We start from the raw sequence: 23,384 nt of genomic DNA, 5'->3' as shown, positions 1-23,384 counted from the left end.
TTTGTTTCCAGTTATTTGGTCTGCTGACTGGTGCTGCAGTGGATGAGATAAAGCTGGTATGATTGTCACAATTAGCCTTTGTTGAACATTTAGATTGGGACTGTCTTTCAGATCCGGTCACTGGATGTCCCTCTACAGAGGCCGGTTGAAGTTTCCCTGTTTATTTTGTCGCTTTAGACAGCCAGCTGCCCGATGTCCTTCCTCCTCACAAATGAAACAATGTTTACAATCTTGACGGTTTTGTTCAACACATTTCGGACAACCATAGGGCTTTCCACGCCTGGATTGAGCCTTATTTTGGTTGAAACGATGCTCACTGTAGAATGGTTGTGGTTGGGTGTGTTGTTGCATGACCTCAACCATTTTTGTAAGTACATCTACTTTAGCGGCAAGTTCTTTAAGTGGATCCGATTTTGTTTTGTGGTCTGCACTCTCTTGTTTATTGCTAGACCCCTTAACTGTGTTAAGTTCAAGCTGTGCGCTGTGTACATTTGTTGCAGTTTGGCGACGGGAAGAGCCGAGTCTCTTCTGTCTCTCGCTTTCCTCACTTTGGATTTTCATTACATGGCGTAATATTGTCTCGTCACTGACGTCACTGTTTGAAAGGAGAGGTTTCAATTCTCGGCGTATGTCTGTGTGTTTGTTTCCAAATTCTTGGTACACTGTATGCAGGAAAACATCTTGTAATGTAGCTGCAGAGTATTTTATTCCTGTGTCTGACAGTTTAGATGTGAATAGGATACGCTGTTTCAAGCCCATCACACGGTAAAGGAATTGTTGTGGTGTTTCATTTTCATCCTGTTTTGCGAACATCAACTCTTGGAATAACTCTGTGCTGTTTTTTTCTCTTAGGTGGGTCTGGAGGAACACCTTAAGTTCAGTCAGTGTTATGTCATCCTTACTTATTAGCATATCTTTGAAAATTCCAGGTTTGATCATTTTTAACACACCACAGACTATTTCTGCATCAGTGAAACGTGCCTTGACTCCTTCTTCAATCTGTTTGCAGACATTATTGTCACTGATGTCTGATGATTGGTCGCCAATTTGTCCGCCTTGCACTTTAAACTCTCTTCTTTGAAGGAAGGAAAGTTCTCTTATGGAGATCATCTCCTCACGGCCTGGCTGAGTGACAGATTTAGCAGACGGGTTACTGTTCGGCAGTTCACTTTCAGGCTTGCTGAATGAGAGTGAGGACGGTTGCAAGTCCCCTTGTGAGTGTGTAGCATTAACTGGGATGCACTGTATTAGCTTCTTGCTAAGGTCTTCATAGCTAGCCAACATTTTTAACAACTCAGCGTTGGATGTGTCAGATGTGTTTAGCATTGTAGCACTAGATACGCTTGAAGTTGGGACAAAAGTCACTGTACTAGCGCTAAGCCTATCAGTACTTTGGCTAGGCAACGCAGAGCTGAATGAGCCAGTTGTGGCGGGACTAGAGCTGGCATCAGCTGGAGCTATCTGTATAGGAGTGTCACCTATGGTAGATTCAGTGGCAATTTGGTTTGACTGGGTCGCATTAATATCAACAGTGTGAGCAGGGCGAACTGAATAAGTGTCAGTCTGCATGGTATTTGATTCAAAATTACCCATCGCATTTAGCAACATTGCATCACGGTGCGTCAACACATCATCAACAGCATCTTTCAAAATCATTAAATCAACCATACCACTGTCCTCTGAATCAAGCAACTGCTTACTGTACATGAACGCGTTGATGTATTCGAAACATCCCTCCTGATTTCCCTCCTCAAGCTCGGACTGTTCTTTGCCCGACACTGGACCCACGGTCTTGGTAAGTTGGTAGAGCTCTTCTCCTGACAAGGCGAGTAGACTCTTCCTAATGTCCCACACTAGGTTCTTCCTTCCACTGTCAGCCATAGTTGCTCTTCTACCTCACGATAGGTTATACAGTTCGGTAATGCACAGTCTCGGTTCTGGGACAGGGTTCTCCACTCATTCACGTTCACAGCAGGCCTCCACACACGTCTGCGTTGGTCATTGGTCCCAGATGTCATTAGGATGGATCAGCTTCCGGCCAGAAGGTGGCGCCGATCCCGGACGAGCCCCCAAGAAACTGTAACGGGTCCCAGGTGGGATCGCCGTGGACAGATTATAGATAACTGAAACAAAGAGAAAAGAATGCTGACACGGGAGACGTGGCTTGTCTTTTCAGATCCTCATTAGTTATATTTATTCATTTAATTTCTCAATTTACTGAAGGTTACTGTTTATCTTCACATTGTCCATGCATTTTAAACTCAGCATCATATTACTGCATATGTTGTCTAATTAGACATATTTTCCATGTCCAAAATACACAAAAAATACTCTTAATTCAAAACACACCTTTTCTAACAGTGTTGTTCTTTCATCTCTCTTGTCTCTGATACAATAAACAGTTTGTACAAAGTGCATCTTTAATGCTCTTAAAACCCATTAGGTTTTACTGGACTAGTATTTTTAACAGTACCTACCTTGTAAACTATCAACTACTACTATCAAACATTTTCTTATTACTGAACTTCAAATAACTTTTCTTAACCCGTTTTTAACATTTTACAAAACGTCAAGAAGTGAGCCACGTGTGGTGTTATTACAATAAAACAAAAAGGTAGAGACGAGCGTGGTCTGTACTAGCTTAAAGCTACTAGCTTAACGGTAAGACTTCAAACGGCGCCGCCATTACAAATCTCTCGGCGAGCGTCGGTCCTTACTAGCTACACATGTACTCATTTTCACACTCATACTTTACTAAAACATTACACTACACATTCTCCAATCACTCACATCAACTTGTTTTACATTTTAAACACATAACCCACCTGAAACAAAGAGAAAAGAATGCTGACACGGGAGACGTGGCTTGTCTTTTCAGATCCCCATTAGTTATGAGGATCTCACGGGGATTCAGGCAAACCACAATATTACTGTGCCTCCTACTGGCAGGATAGTGCACTTGCATTGTAAAAATGTAAAACTATAAAAGATATTGCTCATACAAAATAAAATCAATTTAGTAGGAAATAAAGTGTCTTAATAATATAAAATGGTGCAGCATATAAAAACTTAATATACTCAAATGTGGGCACACATTAGTGTGCATCACACAGACATAATGCAATTTGCAAAGGCGAGAATATGCATGTGTACGTTTTTCAAATGAAATTTTCTCAAAATCTATACCGTATAATCACATGGTTCCTTGTGTACAAGTAGTCAGCACACCGGTTAATATGGTCATATCAGTCGGTGCCTGGCACACAGCACTAAGGCCAACACAGCAGCGAAGAGAAGGAGAGGAGACATGCTGGCTGGGGCTCATGGGATGTGTTGCAAGTTGCAGCAGCGGAACGAGAGAAATGTAAAGGTAATATAAAGGTCATGAGGCACTTGTCGGACAGGTAAAATATTTATTTGCACAGCACACACAGCTATTGCTTTTGCTTGAGCTCTTTAAGTGTCCAGGGTTCCATGGTCAAGCAGAGGGCATGGAACCACCGGTCACATTTATCACACTGGATCTGTTGAATTTAAAAATGAATTCATGATTTATTCATGCACATGATTTTGTCAGTTGGTAGCAACATTTAAGTTTAACTGGTATATCACAAGTGTCGGTGAAGTTACTTAAGAAAAGTAGTGCATTACATATAACTCATGAAGGAATAAGTGCTGTTATCTTTTGGGGTAATATTATTACAGTAACTTAGTAAGTTGCTACCAACACTGTATGTCACATCACGATCCCACATTGAACTGCTGCTCACAACAACTCACCCAGTCTGTGTTGGCAGGTGCTTCTCCAGGGGGCCTGTCAGTCACATTGAACATTTCTCTTCATCAAAGACTGAAAGAAAGTGTATTTGCATAACACATTTAATCTGAATTCATGTGGAGTGCCTTTAAGTTATTCATTATTTAAGTTATTGTACCTGATGCCTCAAGGACTTGGAGACCCATATTCCTCCTAGATTCTCCCATGGCTTTCTTGGAGGTTTCAAATTGCATTTTGGGCAACTGAGGGAAGGCTTCCATTACTGCTCTGGCCATCTAAATTAACAACACTGTAGTTATTGAAAATTGTCTTCCTCTTTTAAACGATAACTAAAGCATATGTCAACTCATGCATGACGGGGAGGGTTTACAGAAATCTTGCATGTGTGCAGAAACACCTAAATGGAACCTTATTTCTACCACTGCAAACATGAAAGAAACATTTTGTTTCCAATATATTACATAGTTCAACTTACTTCGACAACAATAACACCACAACTGCAACCATCCTTTTGCACTGGGTGGGGCATTACTCCTCCTTTCCACTGAACATCAACCCAGTCCGTTTTCCCATGGGATGTTCTCCTCATCTTGAGGTATTCCCTGAAGAAATGTGATGTTGTAATAATTTCTTTAGGTACTACCAAAACATTGTTCATTCACAGATACATTTTAGCGAAGTTTGTATTCACTTATAATTGTAAGGGGTATGGAACGTGGAGACCCAAGCGCAGACACAGGCAGAGACGAAGGTAAAGGGGAACGGGGTTTATTAGTAGGCAGGAGAGTCAGGCAGGCGGGAATCGGGAACCAGAAGGAGAGTCAGACAGGCAGGGATCAGGAACCAGCGGGGTAGTCAGACAGGCGGGGATCAGGAACCGGCAGGAGAGACAGACGGGCAGTGGTTCGTTAACGGGCAGACAGGAGGGCGATGGCAGGCGGGTAGTCAGTAGGGCATTGACTTTTGCCCAAAAATCATATTCGAAGTTCGTTTGTTTATTAATATTAATATTCGAATATATTCGAATATTTATTAATAATATTTTGACCATTAAATGCCTTCAGTAAGACCTGGGCTGAATCCCAATACTTAGTACATACTATTTCTGTTCAGTGTCTACTGAACAGAAGCGTTCTACGCATAGCTGAAGACCGTACTACTATGCGTAGAACGCTTCTGAACGCTTCCGAACACCGCCGAAACTCCACCGGATGTTTGGAGATGACGTATCTCCCCTCAGATGCCGGCAAAACTACCTTGATAAGTTACCTGTTTTCCGTCTTGTCATCGTTGCTATAAAATTAAAAATGTCTCTTTTTACTTAATGACTTACTTTACTTTTTTACTCTTTTTAATGACTATTTTTTCGCCGCTTTCTACGACGTCTTTCTAAGCCGCTGTTGGTAGTGTCGGGTCAGCCATCACTTCTTCGTTCGTTACCAGACTCCGGTTGCTTTGTGGGATAGCGTAGTGACCTACCGTTGTATACTGTGGCGGTGGTACCAATGGGTAGTACGCATTCTTTAACGTTTTCCGTACTACACAATGCGTACTGAGCATTCAGACGCGCTATATTTGTGGCGTACTACAAAATGCATACTATAAGTATGAGTATTCGGATTCAGCCCTGGATTGGGTTTTGCAAGGTTTGTTTACCGGCGTTGCTATGGTTACCGGTCTTGCGTGTTCCAACGGTTTATTGGGTTTCTGATAAATCGCTGTGTAATCAATACTTCATTCACTGCCTATTCCGTGGTCATTACAATATTATGAATAGACTGTGTCGGGTTCTCCGACGTCTCTCCCTCTTGGCCTGCCCATAACAGGTTTGAATATTAAGGGCTGCCTAATATTCGTTCGAATTTTGATTTATTTTTTGATATTCGAATTATATTCGAATTACGAAGTTCGAAGTCAAAGCCCTAGTAGTCAGGCAGGCAGGGGTTCGTTAACAGGCTAGCAGGGGGGGCGATGGCAGGCGGGTAGTCGGGCAGGCAGGGGTTCGGCGAGCGGAGAGTACTGGAAAGGGAAGGAGAGAGTTACCACGGGGACAGGCTGCTATAAAGCTCGAGATTGCTTGTAGGACCGATACTGACTGTGCAGGAGTAACGACGAACTGGCGCCGGCTGGTAGGAGATCTCCGACTGAAGTAGGGAATGGTGATTAGATGACTGCAGGCTGGTGTGTAAGGAGAAGGACCACCGGCGCCAAGTGGCCACTAGGTGGAGGTAGTGGACCGCGTAGTGGACCGCGTAGCAGGACGCAGCGTGACAGTACCCGCCCCTCTACGGACGCCTCTCGGCGGACGCCCAACATCAGACGGATGATCTTGGTGGAAGTCCCGGACGAGCGAGGCATCCAGGATACTCTTCCGGGAAACCCAGGAGCGCTCCTCAGGACCGTACCCCTCCCAGTCGACGAGGTACTGGTGACCCCGCCCGCGGCGCGGTACCTCCAGGAGGCGACGGACCGTCCACGCCGGGTGGTTGTCGATAATCCTGGGTGGAGGTGGGGGCAGGGCAGGGGGAGACAACGGGCTGGAGGAGACGGGCTTGACCTGGGACACATGGAAGGTCGGATGTATACGGAGGGATGGGGGAAGTCGGAGACGAACGGCACAGGGGTTGATGATAGCCTCAATCTCAAAAGGTCCAATGAACCGGGGGGAGATCTTAGGAGAAATTCCCTTCAAGGGAAGATCCTTCGCCCGAAGCCACACCCTCTGTCCGGGAGCGTACTGGGGTGCAGGTAGGCGGCGCCTATTGGTCTGTAGTTGGGAGTGGGAGGATGCGCGGACCAGCGCAGCGCGTGTGCACTTCCAAGTACGCCGGCACCTGCGCATGTGGGCCTGGACCGACGGGACCGAAATCTCCTCCTCCAACAGGGTTGGAGGAGGAGAACAGGGTTGGTTGATAACCCAGCGAGGCCATGAACGGGGATAAACCGGAGGACGCGTTGACCAGTGTGTTGTGGGCATACTCGACCCAGGGGAGCTGAGAGTTCCAGGAAGAGGGGTTGGCGTGAGAGATACAGCGGAGCGCTGCCTCCATCTCCTGGTTGACCCGCTCTGATTGACCGTTGGAATGGGGGTGGAATCCGGAGGAAAGGCTGGGTGTGGCCCCTAGAGCAGTACAGAACGCGCGCCACACCTGAGAGGTGAACTGGGGGCCTCTGTCCGAGACGATATCCACCGGGATGCCATGAAGGCGGAAAACATGCTGGACCAGGAGGTCCGCGGTCTCTCTTGAAGAGGGGAGCTTGGGGAGCGAGATGAAGTGTGCGGCCTTGGAGAAGCGGTCAATCACTGTGAGGATGGTGGTGTTTCCCTCGGACGTGGGCAGACCGGTGACGAAGTCCAGGGCGATGTGAGACCACGGTCGACTCGGAATGGGTAGAGGTCGAAGCAGACCGGAACGAGTAGAAGTTTTATTCCGGGCGCAGGTTGCGCATGCTGCTATGAACGCGCGGACGTCCGCATCCATGGACGACCACCAGAAACGCCGGCGGATGAATTCCAGTGTGCGGGTGATTCCTGGGTGGCAGGTAAGCCTGGAGGAGTGAGCCCAGAGCAGTACCCTCGACCGTACAGCGTCTGGAACGAACAGCCGATTCGGAGGACCGGTACCGGGGTCTGGCTGCTGCCTCTGAGCCCGGCGCACCGCAGACTCAATCTCCCAGGTGAGTGTAGCGATCAGGCAAGCGGGGGGCAGGATGTTTTCGGGGTCAGAACGGGGGTCCTCGGGAGAGTGCAGGCGGGACAGGGCATCCGGCTTCCCATTCTGGGAACCGGGACGGTAGGTGAGGGAGAAATTGAATCGCCCAAAGAATAAGGCCCACCTGGCCTGTCGGGAATTCAGTATTTTAGCCGACTGAATGTAAGCCAGGTTGCGGTGGTCGGTCCAGACAATAAAGGGCTGGTCTGCGCCCTCCAGCCAATGCCGCCACTCCTCCAACGCGAGCTTGACGGCCAAAAGCTTGCGGTTACCGACGTCATAGTTCCTCTCTGACGGGGACAGCCGGCGGGAGAAGAAGGCGCAGGGGTGGAGCTTGTGGTCAGAGGTAGAACGCTGGAAGAGGACCGCGCCCACTCCGGTGTCAGAAGCGTCGGCCTCCAGCACAAACTGAAGAGCGGGATCGGGCTGCACAAGAATGGGCGCAGAAACGAAGCGGTGCTTGAGCTCCCGAAATGCGGTCTCAGCCTCCAGAGTCCAAGAAAAGGGGACCTTGGTGGAGGTCAAGGCCGTGAGAGGTGCCGCGACTTGACTGTAGCCTCGTATGAACCGCCGATAAAAGTTGGCGAATCCCAAGAACTACTGCAGTCTCTTGCGGGTTGGGGGGGAGGGCCACTTGGCCACCGCAGAGACCTTGGAGGGGTCCATGCTGATTTGGCCCTGACCGATTATGCATCCCAGAAAGGAGACGGATGGCACGTGGAAGACGCACTTCTCCGCCTTGACATACAGACGATTCTCCAGCAATCGCTGTAGGACCTACCGGACGTGGACCTGGTGCTCCTCCACGGATTTCGAAAAAATCTGGATGTCGTCGACGTAAACAAACACGGAGCGGTTCAGCATGTCCCGGAGGACATCGTTGACCAGGGACTGGAACACAGCGGGGGCGTTGGAGAGTCCGAAGGGCATAACAAGGTACTCGAAGTGACCCAAAGGTGTGTTGAACGCGGTCTTCCACTCATCTCCCTCCCGGATGCGAACCAAGTGGTAAGCGTTGCGAAGGTTGAGGGGGACGAAGGCGGAACTAATGAGGGGCAAGGGATACTTGTTCTTCACCGTGATGTTATTCAATCCCCGGTAGTCGATGCAGGGACGAAGTGTGCCATCCTTCTTCCCCACAAAGAAGAACCCCGCTCCTACCGGTGAAGAGGATGGGCGGATGAGAGATTCGTGCGTCCGATCTGCATGAGCTCGGGAGAGTGTCCCCGCTCGCGGGGATGCCTTATATGTCCATATGCCATATAAGGCATATGGACATATCTTCAAACATACCACTGATTACTGAGGTCATACAATAAGAAACAGCTGCCATTGTTGAATGTAAACATGACTGACTTCAAATGTTTAGAATTCTAGCTTGAATATTGACTGTATTTCGTGGCGGCATGTGTAGAGTCCTCAAGCTCAGAGGATGCTGGTGATGGATCCAATTGGAAGACTGTGCCAGACTTTGCATGAATGTACTGTGAAAGAAGAGAGGGTATACTGTAATTAATACTTTATTTCACGATGTGATAACAAACATCTGAGTGAAAATTAAGAAGGCAACAAACCAGCATGTTCCAATGATTACCATTCACATGGATGAATGACAGCATCGCATCATAGTTTTCAAAGTTTACCTACAGCATGAAAAAACAATGTTTGATGATGATTTAATGAACATGTAAGTCAATTGTTTACCTATGAGTATCATGATGTCTATCTTCTGGACCATATTTGATAGAAATGTTGGCATGGACAAGAAAGCTTTCAGACAGTGAAAATACATAGTGCTTCCTAATGAAGAGGACTTGAAGATTCTCATCCCAGCTATTTCATGAACGACTGTATAGTAGGGATGGGCATTTGATTAAATTGTCTTAGTAGATCGTCGGGAGAATTAACGATCAATTAATCGATTAATCGTTAATATTTTTACATTAAAATTAACTATTTATATGCTATATTCAAAATGCAATGGAAATTGATTGTTCATTCTCCCGCGTTTATGGACACTTCCGGTCCGATTTGAAGTGGAACAACAGCTCAATCGGAATAGAATTCCATGTGGAATAGAAGAGGTGGTGTAGTCCGCTTTATTACACGTGTCTTCTCAATGCCAGATAAAAAAACGTCCTTTTGATCGATAACAATATAAATTGATGGACACATTTCTTAACGATCAATGATCGATCATCAATTAATAATGCCCATCCCTAATAGTAAGTATTCCCATCACACAACATACCATCAAATGCACAAACAGACACTGAACTTATACCTTAGGTAAGCTTTGACGGTGTACTGTGGCTCTGTCACCAAACAAAATCACACCTGCCGTGTAATGGTCCATCAGGTAGATGGTGTCTACCACATTGTGTGTGTAGGCACTGAGATGCATCAATCCATGAATTATCTGATGAACACAGTGTAATGTTTGATTAACATTAACACACAGCATCACCACATGAAAGCAAACAATTTTTTTGGCCATTGAAATGAATAACGTCATTCTGGCATATATACAGTATGTGGCCTATTATGAGCGCACCACTCACTCAGAGTAGCAGCTGTACAGCAACCAACAACTTTCCTTTTATTACTTATAACAACTATTCACTAGTTCGCCCGTCAGTATGATTGCTATTGCTAAGTGTGTAAGCAGTGCAGACAAGCAGTGAGAGGAAGAGGTTTAAAGATGCCTACCTCTCCTGTCAACCACAGGTGTGGCCGTAGTGAACGCAGCTCCGAGTGGTGTACATAGATGCTCCGACCCTTAATTTGAGATGGCAGTACCGCAACAACCACCTCTGTCGACCTCTTCCTCCACAGTAAGGTTAACTGAAAGTCAGGATTAACATTTAATCAATGCTGCAATTAAGGTCTATGATCCAGGGTGTAAGTCTATGATTTGAAATGAGAGCAGCTATAAAAAATAAGCAATTATATTGCATCCTCATTTTCTTCTGCCTAGGCCCTAGGGCAGGGGTAGGCAATTAAAATCCTAATGGGTCCAGTTTAAAAAAAAATCCTCAAGCTTGGGTCCGGGGGTCTATCACACATTTTTTATGACCGTTGTTTTCACTGATATAGGACTGCATGTGTTTTATGTACCAACAGTCAAGGTGTGCATTATGATTCAGAGGCATATTTAGCCAATATAAGTACTTAAGGCGCTAGTAGTATCAGTTTGGTCAACAACTGACTATCCGCCACCGTCTCGGAGCAGATCAGGCACACAGGCTTAGAGCTGCATGCAGGCAGAATGAACACTCCTCTTTAAAAGCTCTGTTCTCACAATCTACCTTTCTCTTCAACTGCAATGAAGCTTTCTCTCTCAACTGAAGGCACTCTTTTCTTCTGTCAATTTTGCCGTGCTTGCGTGCACCAGTCGCACAGCTCGTAGGGCAGGCTATCATCTGATTGGCTACTGGCATTATAAGGTTTAAACAAAAACATAGCCTACCATAAAGTTATAGTTAATTTAATGTATTTAACGGGTTTATAAAAGTCACCCAAACATTAGTTGTTAAAATCTCTTGGTCAAAATTATATATACTCGTATTGGTCTGAATATAAGACGACCCTGATTATAAGACGACCCCCCGTTTTTCAACACAAACAGATTTGCAGACCAGATTTGCAGAACAAAGAACAGTGAATTAAACACTTGTTATATCAATGACAATAATAATAATGCCAGTAAAGGCCACGGCACTTTCAAGGCAAAATATGTACAGTATGATTCAAAATTAATATCAAGCAACATTGGGAACATTTTTAAATAACATAGAAAAATACAGGCCACATATTTAACTAAACTTAACCAAAATTCGCCAAACTTCTCCTCCGATCTCTGTCTATCGCTCACACACGTCCTCTGCCCCGCTGTGTTTGGTCTCGCTGTCATCGCTCCCCAGCTGCTCCGCTTCCACCGGCACCGCCCAAAGCGCGTTTTCTCTGACGTTTTCAAAAACTCTCCGGTCAACCTCACTGAAACGGCCACTTTGAGGACCACGGTAGGATTTGCGCTGACTGTTGACGTCTTTGAGACGTTATTTTGGTGCTCGCCATCTTCTTACGTTACACTCCGTGACCCCAAACATCTTGGCAGCTTGGCAGTTGTTACTTGACTCTGCCTTATTGACGACCATTATTTTAAAATTGGCATCATAGCTCCTCCGCTGTTGTTGATTGACCTGACCCACTTTTGAGCCACTTGTCTCTAATGGTCAGCCTGTCTTTAAACACCGGTAACGGTCTGGTTGTTAAGGACGCTGGACTACTTCTTCCCGGAACCAATTTCTGGCGCAACCTGCGGCCGCGAATGTGTATTGACATTTAAAGGGAGAGGCGAAGAAGAGAAACTGCGCTCTGAATACTAGACCCCGAATATAAGACGACCCGACTTTTTCGGACCTATTTCGATTGGAAAAAAAGGCCGTCTTATATTCGGACCAATACGGTATATAAAAAAAAAATCGCATTATTAATATTATTGTTGCAATTGTGTCTCGGTCCGGAGAGGACGTCAGTTGGGTCCGGACCCGGACCGCGGTCCGCCTATTGCCGACCCCCGATATAAAGCATCTGTGCAAAATCTCCTTCTACCATCTCAAAAACATCGCCAAGCTCCGCCCCATTTTAACCCTGCCAGATGCTGAGAAGCTCGTCCACGCCTTCATCTCCTCAAGACTGGACTACTGTAATTCACTGTTCACTGGGATCACTGGCAGGAACATCCAAAAGCTGCAGTACATCCAGAACAGCGCTGCCAGGATCCTGATGAGAGTCAGGAAATACAACCACATAACCCCCATTTTACACTCACTGCACTGGCTCCCTGTCTCATCCCGCGTTGACTACAAAGTCCTCCTACTCACCTACCAATGCATAAACGGTCATGCCCCCCCTTACCTGCAAGAACTCATCACTCCCCAAACATCAACCCGCCCCCTCAGATCCAATAACAGTCTGCAGATCCCAAACACCAGGCTACGCACCATGGGCGACCGGGCCTTCGCCGCTGCAGCCCCTCGACTGTGGAACAGCCTCCCTGACCACTTAAGGGCAACACAGACACTAAACTGTTTTAAGACTGGCCTAAAAACCTTTTTATTCGTAAATTTCCTACTTTTTAAAAATGTATACTTTTTAAACTTCAGCACTCTGAGATTCTGCCCAGAATGAAGAGTGCTCAACAAATAAAATGAAATGAAAAAAAAAAAAAAGGTGAAGGACGTTCACAGGGCAGAGGGGTGAGGATGGGCGGCTTTCAGATGGGCAGTGAGCAGTGCTCAAAGGTTCAGCATTCTAAGATTTAGTGTACAGAACACAACAATGAAAAAGCTCTAAGTGAAATATTCCTTTCCTTAAATTTCACACTACTCTGTGATTCCGACATGCCTGTATTTATTTCAAATATATATGGGCATACTGAGTCAAAAGACAATTGTTGGTATCCTTAGGAGGGATGCTCACTAATGTTTTCAATGAGTATGACATTTACCTTTGTTGTCTAAAAGGTAAATGCCTTCTTCCTTGGTGCCACGTACACTCCCCATTTCCTTTGGCTTCTCTGTTTCCATTTCTCAGTTTCCACCTGATGTCTCTACAAAACCAATCAAAGATTTGAATGGCCGGTTTCACAGAATTAACCTTTAGAATTTGCACACACATTTCATTGTCTACACATAAATACATGCATACAAGGATTTTGTGTTCATTCATGTGAAATATACACACACTTTATATGCTTTATATACAAACATCTACAGTGGTATGAGTCCATAAAAAATGCCTCTCCCAGAGAGTTAGTTAAATACATAAGTATTTAAGTAGAAATAGCATATCACCTTCTGCTTCCTCCTTTTCTTCAGTGAGTCAGCATATTCCCTTAGCAGGGCATTCGTGCTGACTTTATGCATGGCCACAAAATCGTCCATCCTCTTGAAGCGCCTGCTCTGGAGCCTGACTTTCCTCAAGTCCCACTGGCTCTTCTCCATTATCCCTTGGGTCCTGTTGTCCTGTGTGTAGTTCTGGATTGACACATAGAAATTGTGCCCAATTGAAACATTTTGGTCAATAATTAGTATGTTCGCCCCTTTCATCAAATCAATGCACCCACACTAAATGAGGACTAGGAATAAATTAAGCAGAGGGGTGTGGGGGGGGGACTTTCTCTGCTTTCCACCCTTTCCGGAACAGACACACACTCGGGGGTGTGACATTATTAAGGACACACTGGCTCACCCAAAGCAGTGGGCAGCCACAGTGCAGCTCAAAGGGAGCACTGGAGCAGTGCTTGTGGCATGTTCAATAATATTGCAGTATTTCATAAGGAATATGCCTTTATGAGCAACATTAACTTTGATCTGATATTATACCTGTTTAGCTGTACTTGCTGCTTTCTCAAATTTCTTTGACAGCTGCAAATAAACTGGCCCTTTCCCGTGGCGTCCCAGGTCACCTGAGGATAGGGTAGGTGGGAAAGAAATTAACTTATGGGACAATAACCCCAATTTATGTATTGGAATTTATGTAGAGGACACCACAGAGCTAGAATAAAAGGTTGAGGACTTTAATTGGGAACAGGCTGTGTTTACTCCAGACTAACCCAGGAGGATGCCAGTCCACAAAGGAGCTTGAGGGAGGAGATGCTGCAGTAGAGTGGAAATAATGCTTGGGCATCGATACAGATTTGGGTCACCATCTCTGTCCATTTGCACATTTCTTAGCAAATTTTGAAAATGCAGAAGAAATGGCGATGGCCCCAATTCACTCTGGTATAAAAAGGAAAATTTATATTAGGATAACTTTGGCCAATTCACACATCACCTCAAATTAATTAATTTGGATATGATAAGCAAACAATTTTTACTGATACCATGTTTACACATCATGTGTTATAATGGACTTGTTGTTGTTACATGACTTAATGTAACATTCGTGTATTACAGCAGACTCAGGCCTGCGTACCAGCTGCCTCCTGCTGTGCCGCACAAATTCCCCTGTGAAGGTCAAATTGGCCCTCAGGGAGTCATCATCAATGGTGAGCTCAACCTGGACAGGGCAATCTTCAAAGGCACAATACGCAGAAGCCTTGAACAGGGCCCCACGCCTCCTTGATCCCACTGTCTTCACAGCATGCCGCTTGAAGGCAAAGCTGCAGTACGGGTTGACCTCCTTGATGCCCTTTGACATCACCGCAGTCCAGTCGAGGCTGGAGAACTGCCGCTTCACCTGGGTCTTCCTCAATGCCTACCAGTCTTCTTTGGAAACAAAAAAGAAGGCAGGACACTGAGGCAAAGAATCTACAAAATATTTGTCCGGGCTGAAGGCGGCGGAGGATGCTGGTGACATTGCGCAAGTGGTCATCAGAAGGGCTGGTGTGGCCGGAGGTGGTCACCTCAGGTGTGGTCATCTGGGGCTGAAGTACATAAGAATAACAGCATCAAAAAAAAAATCATATCTTGTTCTGAAATGAATAATTGGTTACAGTAATCTCCATGAATCCCATTTGCCTGTGTTTGTCTGGTAGCCCAGGCCCTCTTGATCAAACAGAACGAGTGAATGTTTGAACAAACTGATTTCTTTCTGTTATCTTTAAGACCCCAAGGGGTCACATGGAGCAGAAGGGGCCCAGGGAAACAACCATATTTGTATACACTGCTGGGTCATCAGTGAGCAATTGTTGAGGGACAGTACTGTATGCACTGCAAATAAAATAAGTGATAGAAAACATTTGCAGCAATGTTATGTAGGAATGCTGACACGTCATCAGGTCATGACACGTAAAAACATAATCAATGTAATTTTTTAATGCTAGACTTATATGGGAGAGAGGGTAGCTGTCTACACAGCATTGCTGCTTTACTCCCAAATATTTTGGTTGAAGATATACAATTTTATGTCTGTATTACCATCTAAGTTCCCATTAAAATTTTCCATTAAACTATACCTTTTTATGCATTTCGTATGCATGCTTCAGTCACGTTTTATTTCCTCTGGATAGTGGAATTCCCAGGTGCATGCACGCCGCTACCCAAAAGTCCTCACTCTGGGCATACTCAGCGGAGTGCATAAGCTGGTCAATGGCCTTTACTATAAATGTGGCTGTTTTGGTCGTTTTCCGAGACTGGAATAGAAATTAATAGCATTTGTTATCTTAAATTTGAAACATTTCACCTATATTAAATTGCAATACTGTCTACTATAAGACTTTATTTCATCATTATGTCTGGATGTGGAACTGTATTGAAACTTACCTTTCCAAAGGTGGAGAAGTGAAAGACTCTAGTTAAAAAGAAAACAGTTTTACTGTCAGTGTGAGCACCAAATAGACCACTGGAGGCCCCTTGTGTTTATCATCATCATCATCGTCATCAACAATAATATCTAGAATAAACATAGCAATTTAAAAAGATGTATTTAATACTGAGCACTTTCTAACATTCCAGCAGACCTTATAGCAAGAATATAAGAAAAATATAACTTTAGATAAATGAGTAAAACTTTTTATGATTATTTGTGGAAGAGGGAGAGACGTCGGAGAACCCGACGCAGTCGATTGATAATATTGTAATGACCACGGAAGAAGCAGTGAATGATGTATTGATTAGAAAGCGATTTATTAGATACCTAAGAAACTCTGCAAACTTTCCAAAAATTATTGGACGTCATAGCAGTTATGTATACGCCCACAAGTTTCTTTTGTGCAAATGCCAATAAACACTTTGAATCTTGAATCTTATACAACAGTTAGGAACCAATCAGATCGCTGAATTTAAGCCACCCGTTTTATAAAATATCATAACTCATGTAGGCTACGCCGTCTACGTTTCGCCTGCAAGCCCATAATTTCATACTGTAGCAACCCAGGGACATTTAAATAGTTTGTGTGTTATATGTTGCATTGTATTTCGTTGTCCGTTATGCCAGTTGTTCTATGTGCATGTATTGCAATGTTCTTCTTGTCAATCAGTGTGGGGGCGAATCATTGGGTCAGCTGGGGGAGGCCCTTGGAAGAACAGGAAGGTGGGGGCTTGCACGTGAGTGAGACCGTGTTGGGGGTTGCCGGGGTATGGCAAGAACAGGTGGACTTAATTCGACGTTATTTTACGCTTATCAGCGTGCGTTCTGAACAAGTTTAACGCGTGTCAGCACGCGTGAAAGCCACTCAGCACGCGTTCTGAAGGCACATCGGTGTGCGTTCCAGAACGCGTTCAGGAAAGTTCAGAACCCGTTCCAGTTATATGCTAATTAGCTCCTCCTCTGAATTTCTAAGCCAATAGCTTTGAACTTTTTTCACCCAATCATATGCTTGGATAAACCAACACAGTCTCACTCCCTACTCGTCAAATGTGTGACGCTGCCGCATGGCCAAGGATCCCTGGCGTCAATTACCGACAAAGAAATTGTACCTTTTTCGTCGCTTTTCAACGCGGGGGTTCGTCAGATAGACATTCATGTAATACCTTTTGCGTAGTTTTTCAACGCGGGCGTCAATCAGATAGACATTCATGTTAATCCCTCACCGCCGGATATAGACGAAAGGAAATCAATGTCCATCAACGGTGATGCCGTCACGTTATGCAACTATTGTCTATTGATTTGTTTGACAGATTCAATGTTAAACGTGTTTCTAATGACATTTCTAGCAAGAAATGTACTTTTTCCTTGAATAATCTTCAGTCAGTGAATGTGTATGATCTTTATTAATCTTTATTATCTGAATGGGAAATGCAATATTTTAGGACCGATTCATCGTTTAACGTGTTTCTAATAACATTTCTAGCGAGAAATATACTTTTTACCTGCATAATCTTCAGTCAGTGATTGTGTCTGATCTTTAGTTTTATAGTTATTAGGAAGATTTTATCGGCTCGCTCGCATGTTTCAACAACGTCAGGTTACTATGGACGCTGCTTTCACTAAACTAGCAGCTCAAGTGTTTCCTGCGTTTGTGTTAATATACCGTTACTTTATGTAACTTTTAATGATATGATCTTGTTAGAAACACGTATATCTGAGAGCCAACCCAGTCGTCAAAAGCATACGTTGACGGTGTACGTTTTCGTGAACACTGGATTACGTCGCATTTCAACATAAAATAGCGTGTTATACACACACACACACACACACACACACACACACACACACACACACACAGGCACACACACACATGATGCATTTCGCTGCTAAAACAACAAAAATAAATATTCCCTCAAATATTATTACTTATTATTAGTGATGTGTCGGTCTCGAACGACCCGGCTCAAAGAGCCGGCTCTTTGACGTGAACGATTGGAACCGGCTCTACGATGGGAGCCGTTTTAAGATCCTATTTGGGAGCCGTTTTTTTTTTCAGTTTTTCGCTCTCTCCGCCTCCCTGTCGCTGTGCTTGTGCTCTGCTTTTCGTTTTTTTTCTCCTGCGGTGCCTCGCTGTCTCTCCCCCTGCCCTCCCCCTCCCCCTCTCACTCTCTCTCTCCCCCCCCTCCCCCTCTCACTCTCTCTCCTTGCGCGTTCTGCCTGTGGTAAAGCAGAGGTTTTTTTTTTCCTCCGTCTGTGCCTTAATGTCTCCACTGCCCTCTTGTCAAGCGTGTGCTCCACACATCTGACCAATCACACGCAGCTTTCAATTAATAATATGCCGGGAAAACACTGAAAAAAAAGTTTCTCTCCACTTTTTTTTTGGAAACCGCAGGCAATTGGCCAAGCTGTATAGCGTTCGTGGGCAGGTGTCAATGCACAGTCACGCACGCAGCAGTCAAGAAGCACACACGGCATAAAGAAGGGGAGTCAGTGTGACAATTGAATAGGCCTGTGTGATAATGAGTGGTGACAGAAAACGGAGCAAAATCTGGACTCATTTTAATGCTACGTCAGACTCCACCAGGGCAGAGTGTAGACTCTGCAAAACCAGAATATCCTATCGTGCAGGCTCCACTAACAACCTGCACAGACACATGCGGACATCGCATGCAGCGGTGTTGCTGGAGGAGTCGAGGACAGAAAATGAACCACAACCGTCTGCCAGCGCAAGTGCAACAGCTGCAGCTTCCTCAGGTGCCAAAACAACTGCTCCCTCAGCATCAGCAACAACTGCCTCCATTTTTACACCCCAGCCTGCAACCCACCCTCATGCACCCACAACCCAGAGCTCTATGAAGCAGTTCCTCCAGAAATCCTTAACTCCAGCAAGACAGACGAGGAGTTGGCCAAGATGGTGGCCAGAGATTACCAACCCTTTTCCATTGTTGAAGATGTTGGATTTAGGAATTTTTGCCAAGCCCTCAATCCTATGTATGCCCTCCCCAGCCGAAAAACCCTCACACAGAAATTCATCCCAGGCCTATATGATGCTGCACGGGCCTCCCTGCAAGAGAGGGTGAAGACAGCCTCAGCTGTATGCCTGACAACTGACTGCTGGACATCCCGCGCCACCACGTCATTCATGGCCGTCACCTGCCATTTCATAGAAAATTACAGTATGGCATCATGTCTACTGGACTGCTTTGAATTTAGTGACAGGCACACATCAGAAAACCTGGCTGAAGAGCTCCACCGAGTGGCAAGAGAGTGGGGGATGGAGAACAAAGTTGTGTGTTGTGTCACAGATAATGCAGCCAATATAACAAAAGCCATTCAGCTGCTGAAATGGACACACCATCCATGCCTGGCTCACACCATAAATCTGTTTGTGAGAAATGCTCTGAGGGCTATAAAGCCCACTGTGGATAAAGTAAAGGCCATAGTGGAATTTTTCCACAGAAGCACAGCAGCCACCCAAAAACTGAAATCCACCCAACGGCAGATGTCTATGGCAGAGCTGAAGCTCAAACAGGAGTGTGTCACCCGGTGGAATTCGGCATTCCATATGATCCAGCGAATCCTGGAATCTAAGGATGCGGTTATCGCAACATTGGCGGTCATCAACGCACCTGTGGCTCCTCTCAGCCAAGAGGAGTGGGAGGCTCTGCAAGAGGCCTGCAGCGTCCTGGAGCCCTTTGACCAGGTCACAGTGGAGATCAGCGCAGAGAGGTACAGTGTTCAAACATCATCTCATTGAACTTTACTATAATATTACTATGACCTATTAAACTTTATTAGGATGTTATTATCATTGTAATTTTTTATTTGTTAAATATTTTTTTTGACAAACAGCTTTAGAAGTGGCTGAAAATAATATTATTAAATAAAAAATATTAGTAGCCTATGTCAAGCAATTTAGAAGTGAAGCTTAAAATAATATTGCTAAATAGCCTAAATGAATAAATATTATATAAAATATAATATTTTGATGCTTCTTTTTTCAGGTATGTTACTGCCTCCAAAATGCTCATACTGTGCAGGGGTCTTCAGAGGGTGACAACAGAGCACCAGAGCAGAGTCACCACAGCGTGCGTGAAGGATCTGGTGAATTCCCTCTCTTCAAGCATGGACAAAAAATTCCACCGGATGGAATACAATGCAGTTCTGTCCGAAACCACCATCCTCGACCCCCGCTTCAAAAAGGCGGCCTTTAGTGACAACAGAGCAGTCGACAAAGCCCTCCAAATAATTACCACAGCAGCATCCAGGCATAGGCAGTCATCTCACCTGCAAGGGGGTCATGGAGGAGAGGAGGGAGCAGCAGCACATGAGCCGGAGGAGCCCCAAGCATCGGCTGTTTGGAGGTTTTTTGAGGAGCGGGCAAGCGGAGACACTGCAACCAGGAATCCTACAGCTGATGCTATTCTGGAGGTGAGGTCCTACCTTGAGGAGCCTCTTTTCCAGCGCAGTGCCGACCCACTGAGGTGGTGGGAGACAAAGGCACTGATCTATCCACAGCTCTCTTACGTGATGGCACGTAGACTGTGCATAGTGGCAACATCCGTCCCATCAGAGAGGATCTTCTCCAAAACTGGACAGATCATAACTGAGAGAAGGAACAGGATCAGCCCTGCCAAGCTTAGACACCTGGGGCCCTATCTTGCATCCGGCGCAAGTGACTTAATCACTGGCGCATGTGTCGTTGCTAGTTTACAACTGCCGCAGAGCGTTCTTTTCCCACCAGCGCCACTCGCCAGTAAATTAGGGATTGATCATGCGCCCCAAGGGGCGGTTCGGCGGAAGGAGGAGGCGTGTTCTGGCGCAAACGCTATTTTGCCGTTGCTGAATACCATTGCGCTACTGACCAGGAAATACCTGGTTTAAAGTCAGTGGCGCGTTGTTCAGATGCTATTTTAAGGGCGGATGCATACATGCGCATGCGATGCATACGGATTGCTTGTGCACCTCGCGCATACACTTTGCTTCTCTGATCTACCTAGCTGCACATTCTTGGTAAATTATTTGGGAAAGAACAGCTGATGCAGCGGTAATAAGTTGTACTTTTAAATCAATGCATCTGCAAACACCGTACAGCAAAAACATATTTTCTTGACACAGACATCGTGTAGGCCTACATGCCCATAACTTTTAGGATTGATGAGTATTTGATCGTGAAAAACATTGTTTTACCGCGAGTGAGTGTTAAAAAGAATGAATGAATGCGGGCGCGCGTGTGTGCTCTGTTTAAACACACGCAAACTAAACACGTAACGCATAATACAATCAATGGCAATGTCTATTACCGCGGGGACACATGCATATTAGGATAGCATACAATACTGATAAGAAACAATGTTTATAATGTATTGCGTATATCATTAAATAGAACCACAGTTACCGCATATCATATGTTATATCATATACGTTTTCTTTGGCGAAATTTATTTGAAGACTCAGTATTTCTGAAGTTGTGGAAGAAAACCCCTTATTCCATGTGTGAATTAGGCCATATTATTTGGCAATAAACTGAGCCATTTGCAGTTTGAAATTCATGTGCATCTGTCTCATCGGAGACTGCAGACGCGCTGTCAAAATATCAACTCGTCCGATTCAAATGCGCTCATGGCTCTTAAAGGGGATGGGAGCTGGCACTCTCATTGGTTTGTTGGACGTTACGCCCAAACCACACCTACGGGTAATTAGGCTGCTTCAGACCAACCCTTTTGACACTTGCGCCGCGACGCAAGTGTCATTTATCCGCCTGTAAAATAGCGATAGTGCCGTAGAACCGCCCACAAAGCTACTTGCGCTTTGCGCTTCCCACTTGCGTTTCAGACCGTTAAAATAGGGCCCCTGGTGTTTCTCAACGCCAATCTGTAAGTCTTTGAGTGATACAGTGAGTTCCTTATCTCTATAGTGGTTCAAAACTTGTGTTGTTCACATGTGTTTTATACTTTAATTTAATAGCACTATAGGTCTAAATAATACTTGAAATTATGCCTTTTTGGCATGAAGCTGCTTTAATACTTTTCTCATACTGTGATGGGTATCTGTGTTTAATACAGTGAGTGAGTGGTTCAAAACTTTGTTTTGTTTTGTCATAGTGTTATACTTAAATTTAAAAGCACTTTATTTGATATTAGTATTGTGGCTTTTCTGTTATGCTTTGATTGCCTACTTTTTTGTATTGTGGTGGGTGTTTGTATTTATATTTAACTGCTACATTTTTTTAAGTTATTTCTTTTGGAAGTGGTGCTATTTTGTAATAAAGGTTTTATTCATAAAGCATTGTTATGCTGCATTTTTACTCATAAGTGCTTAACAATGTCAATAATGAAAAAAAATGTTATAAAATTAGGTTTAAGCTATTAATTAATTAATAATGTAAAACATGTGTATGGGGAGCCGTTTGGGAGCCGAAAGAGCCGGCTCTCCACAGTAAGAAGAGCCATTAGAGCCGCATCTCGCAAAGGAGCCGAAAATCCCATCACTACTTATTATTCCCCCCCCCCCCCCCCCATTAAATAAATACTATGGCAGAATAAAGAATAAATTCATTCATTATCATTCAACTTGAACATGTGTTCTTACAGTATAGAGTGGTGGAGGGATGACGTATGTTGGCCAACCCGGAAGTGAGCGTCGCCCCGTGTTCCCTTGACAAAAAGCCAACGGGTTTTTCCATTGGATTTTGGCTGAAAAATTAGCATATTTGAAGCACCTCCTCAAAAACTGAAGATAAATAAATAAATAAAAATAACCGTGCTCCAAAGAACGAAATTTAATCCAATGCATTCTGAATGGGAGTGTTTCTCCGATTTTTCCATGCTACACAGAACGAAATGTAAACCCATGCAAACAAAGACTTCATGGTCATAATCATTTAAATATCATTAATCTCCTGAGTGTGTAGGGTGGTATTCTATTTTTTTCAACGGGGCTGCATCCAGTCACTTGACCGTCGTGGTTGCTATGGTGGTTGCTATCGACCACCCCCTCTAATCCTTACATGGCTCTAAAAACCACGCGGCAAAGGAGCTGCCGTCAATTGGATTGTTTTTGTCGTAAACTAGGGTCCGATGGTTAAAAAATAGACAGATATTCCAAGGTATCCTTAAAAGGCAGCTTGGATGTTTTTATTTTCTGCAGTTTAGACTTCTTCAATAACTTATTTTTGAAAGCAAAACACCAAGCTCAATGATTTAATGCGGCAGGGTTATTTGAAACAATTTATTAAATAAATATTTGTGAGAGGTCATTCCTTCGCCTGAGTTAGCTTCCTATTTATGTCTAGTGTACACCCCTACTGTCCACAAGCATCCCCCCCCCTCCCCATATGGATTTGGAGAATTGTTGCAACGTCCCAGTGGTGGAGGTATCATATATATGAAAGAGGGCATTCAATTATACTACAATGATCTATTAGGAGGCCGATGCCCTAAAGGAAGTGATGCAATAGGTGACTGAATCGAGAACCTTTAAGTAAGCTGTACCTTGGGGTCTCTTATATATCAAAGGGGGTCTCAAAGGACGCATACGCTTCAACCTGTGGCTCCAGCCCTACAGGAAATGACTCA

General features: G+C 44.7%; 1 protein-coding gene and 1 long non-coding RNA gene across 2 annotated transcripts; one reads left to right on the top strand and one right to left on the bottom strand.

Moving 5' to 3' along the window:
* Positions 1-3,404: 3,404 nt before the first annotated feature.
* Positions 3,405-4,434, bottom strand: LOC132469999 (uncharacterized). Its single transcript, XR_009528547.1, has 4 exons — positions 4,254-4,434; positions 3,936-4,053; positions 3,781-3,850; positions 3,405-3,524 (listed from the first exon to the last, which is right to left on the bottom strand). It is a non-coding gene; the product is annotated as an uncharacterized LOC132469999 (long non-coding RNA).
* A 14,515-nt stretch (positions 4,435-18,949) lies between these two features.
* Positions 18,950-20,719, top strand: LOC132469879 (E3 SUMO-protein ligase ZBED1-like). Its single transcript, XM_060067990.1, has 2 exons — positions 18,950-19,536; positions 19,812-20,719. The coding sequence occupies exons 1-2, from the start codon at positions 18,950-18,952 to the stop codon at positions 20,689-20,691; spliced, it is 1,467 nt and encodes a 488-aa protein (XP_059923973.1). The 3' UTR covers positions 20,692-20,719.
* The last annotated feature ends 2,665 nt before the right edge of the window (positions 20,720-23,384 follow it).

The sequence above is a fragment of the Gadus macrocephalus genome, chromosome 12 (assembly GCF_031168955.1).
Source record: "Gadus macrocephalus chromosome 12, ASM3116895v1".
NCBI classification, from domain to species: domain Eukaryota; kingdom Metazoa; phylum Chordata; class Actinopteri; order Gadiformes; family Gadidae; genus Gadus; species Gadus macrocephalus.
The sequence above is the reverse complement of the archived record's forward strand: the minus strand, read 5'-3'. Positions and strand labels throughout refer to the sequence as shown.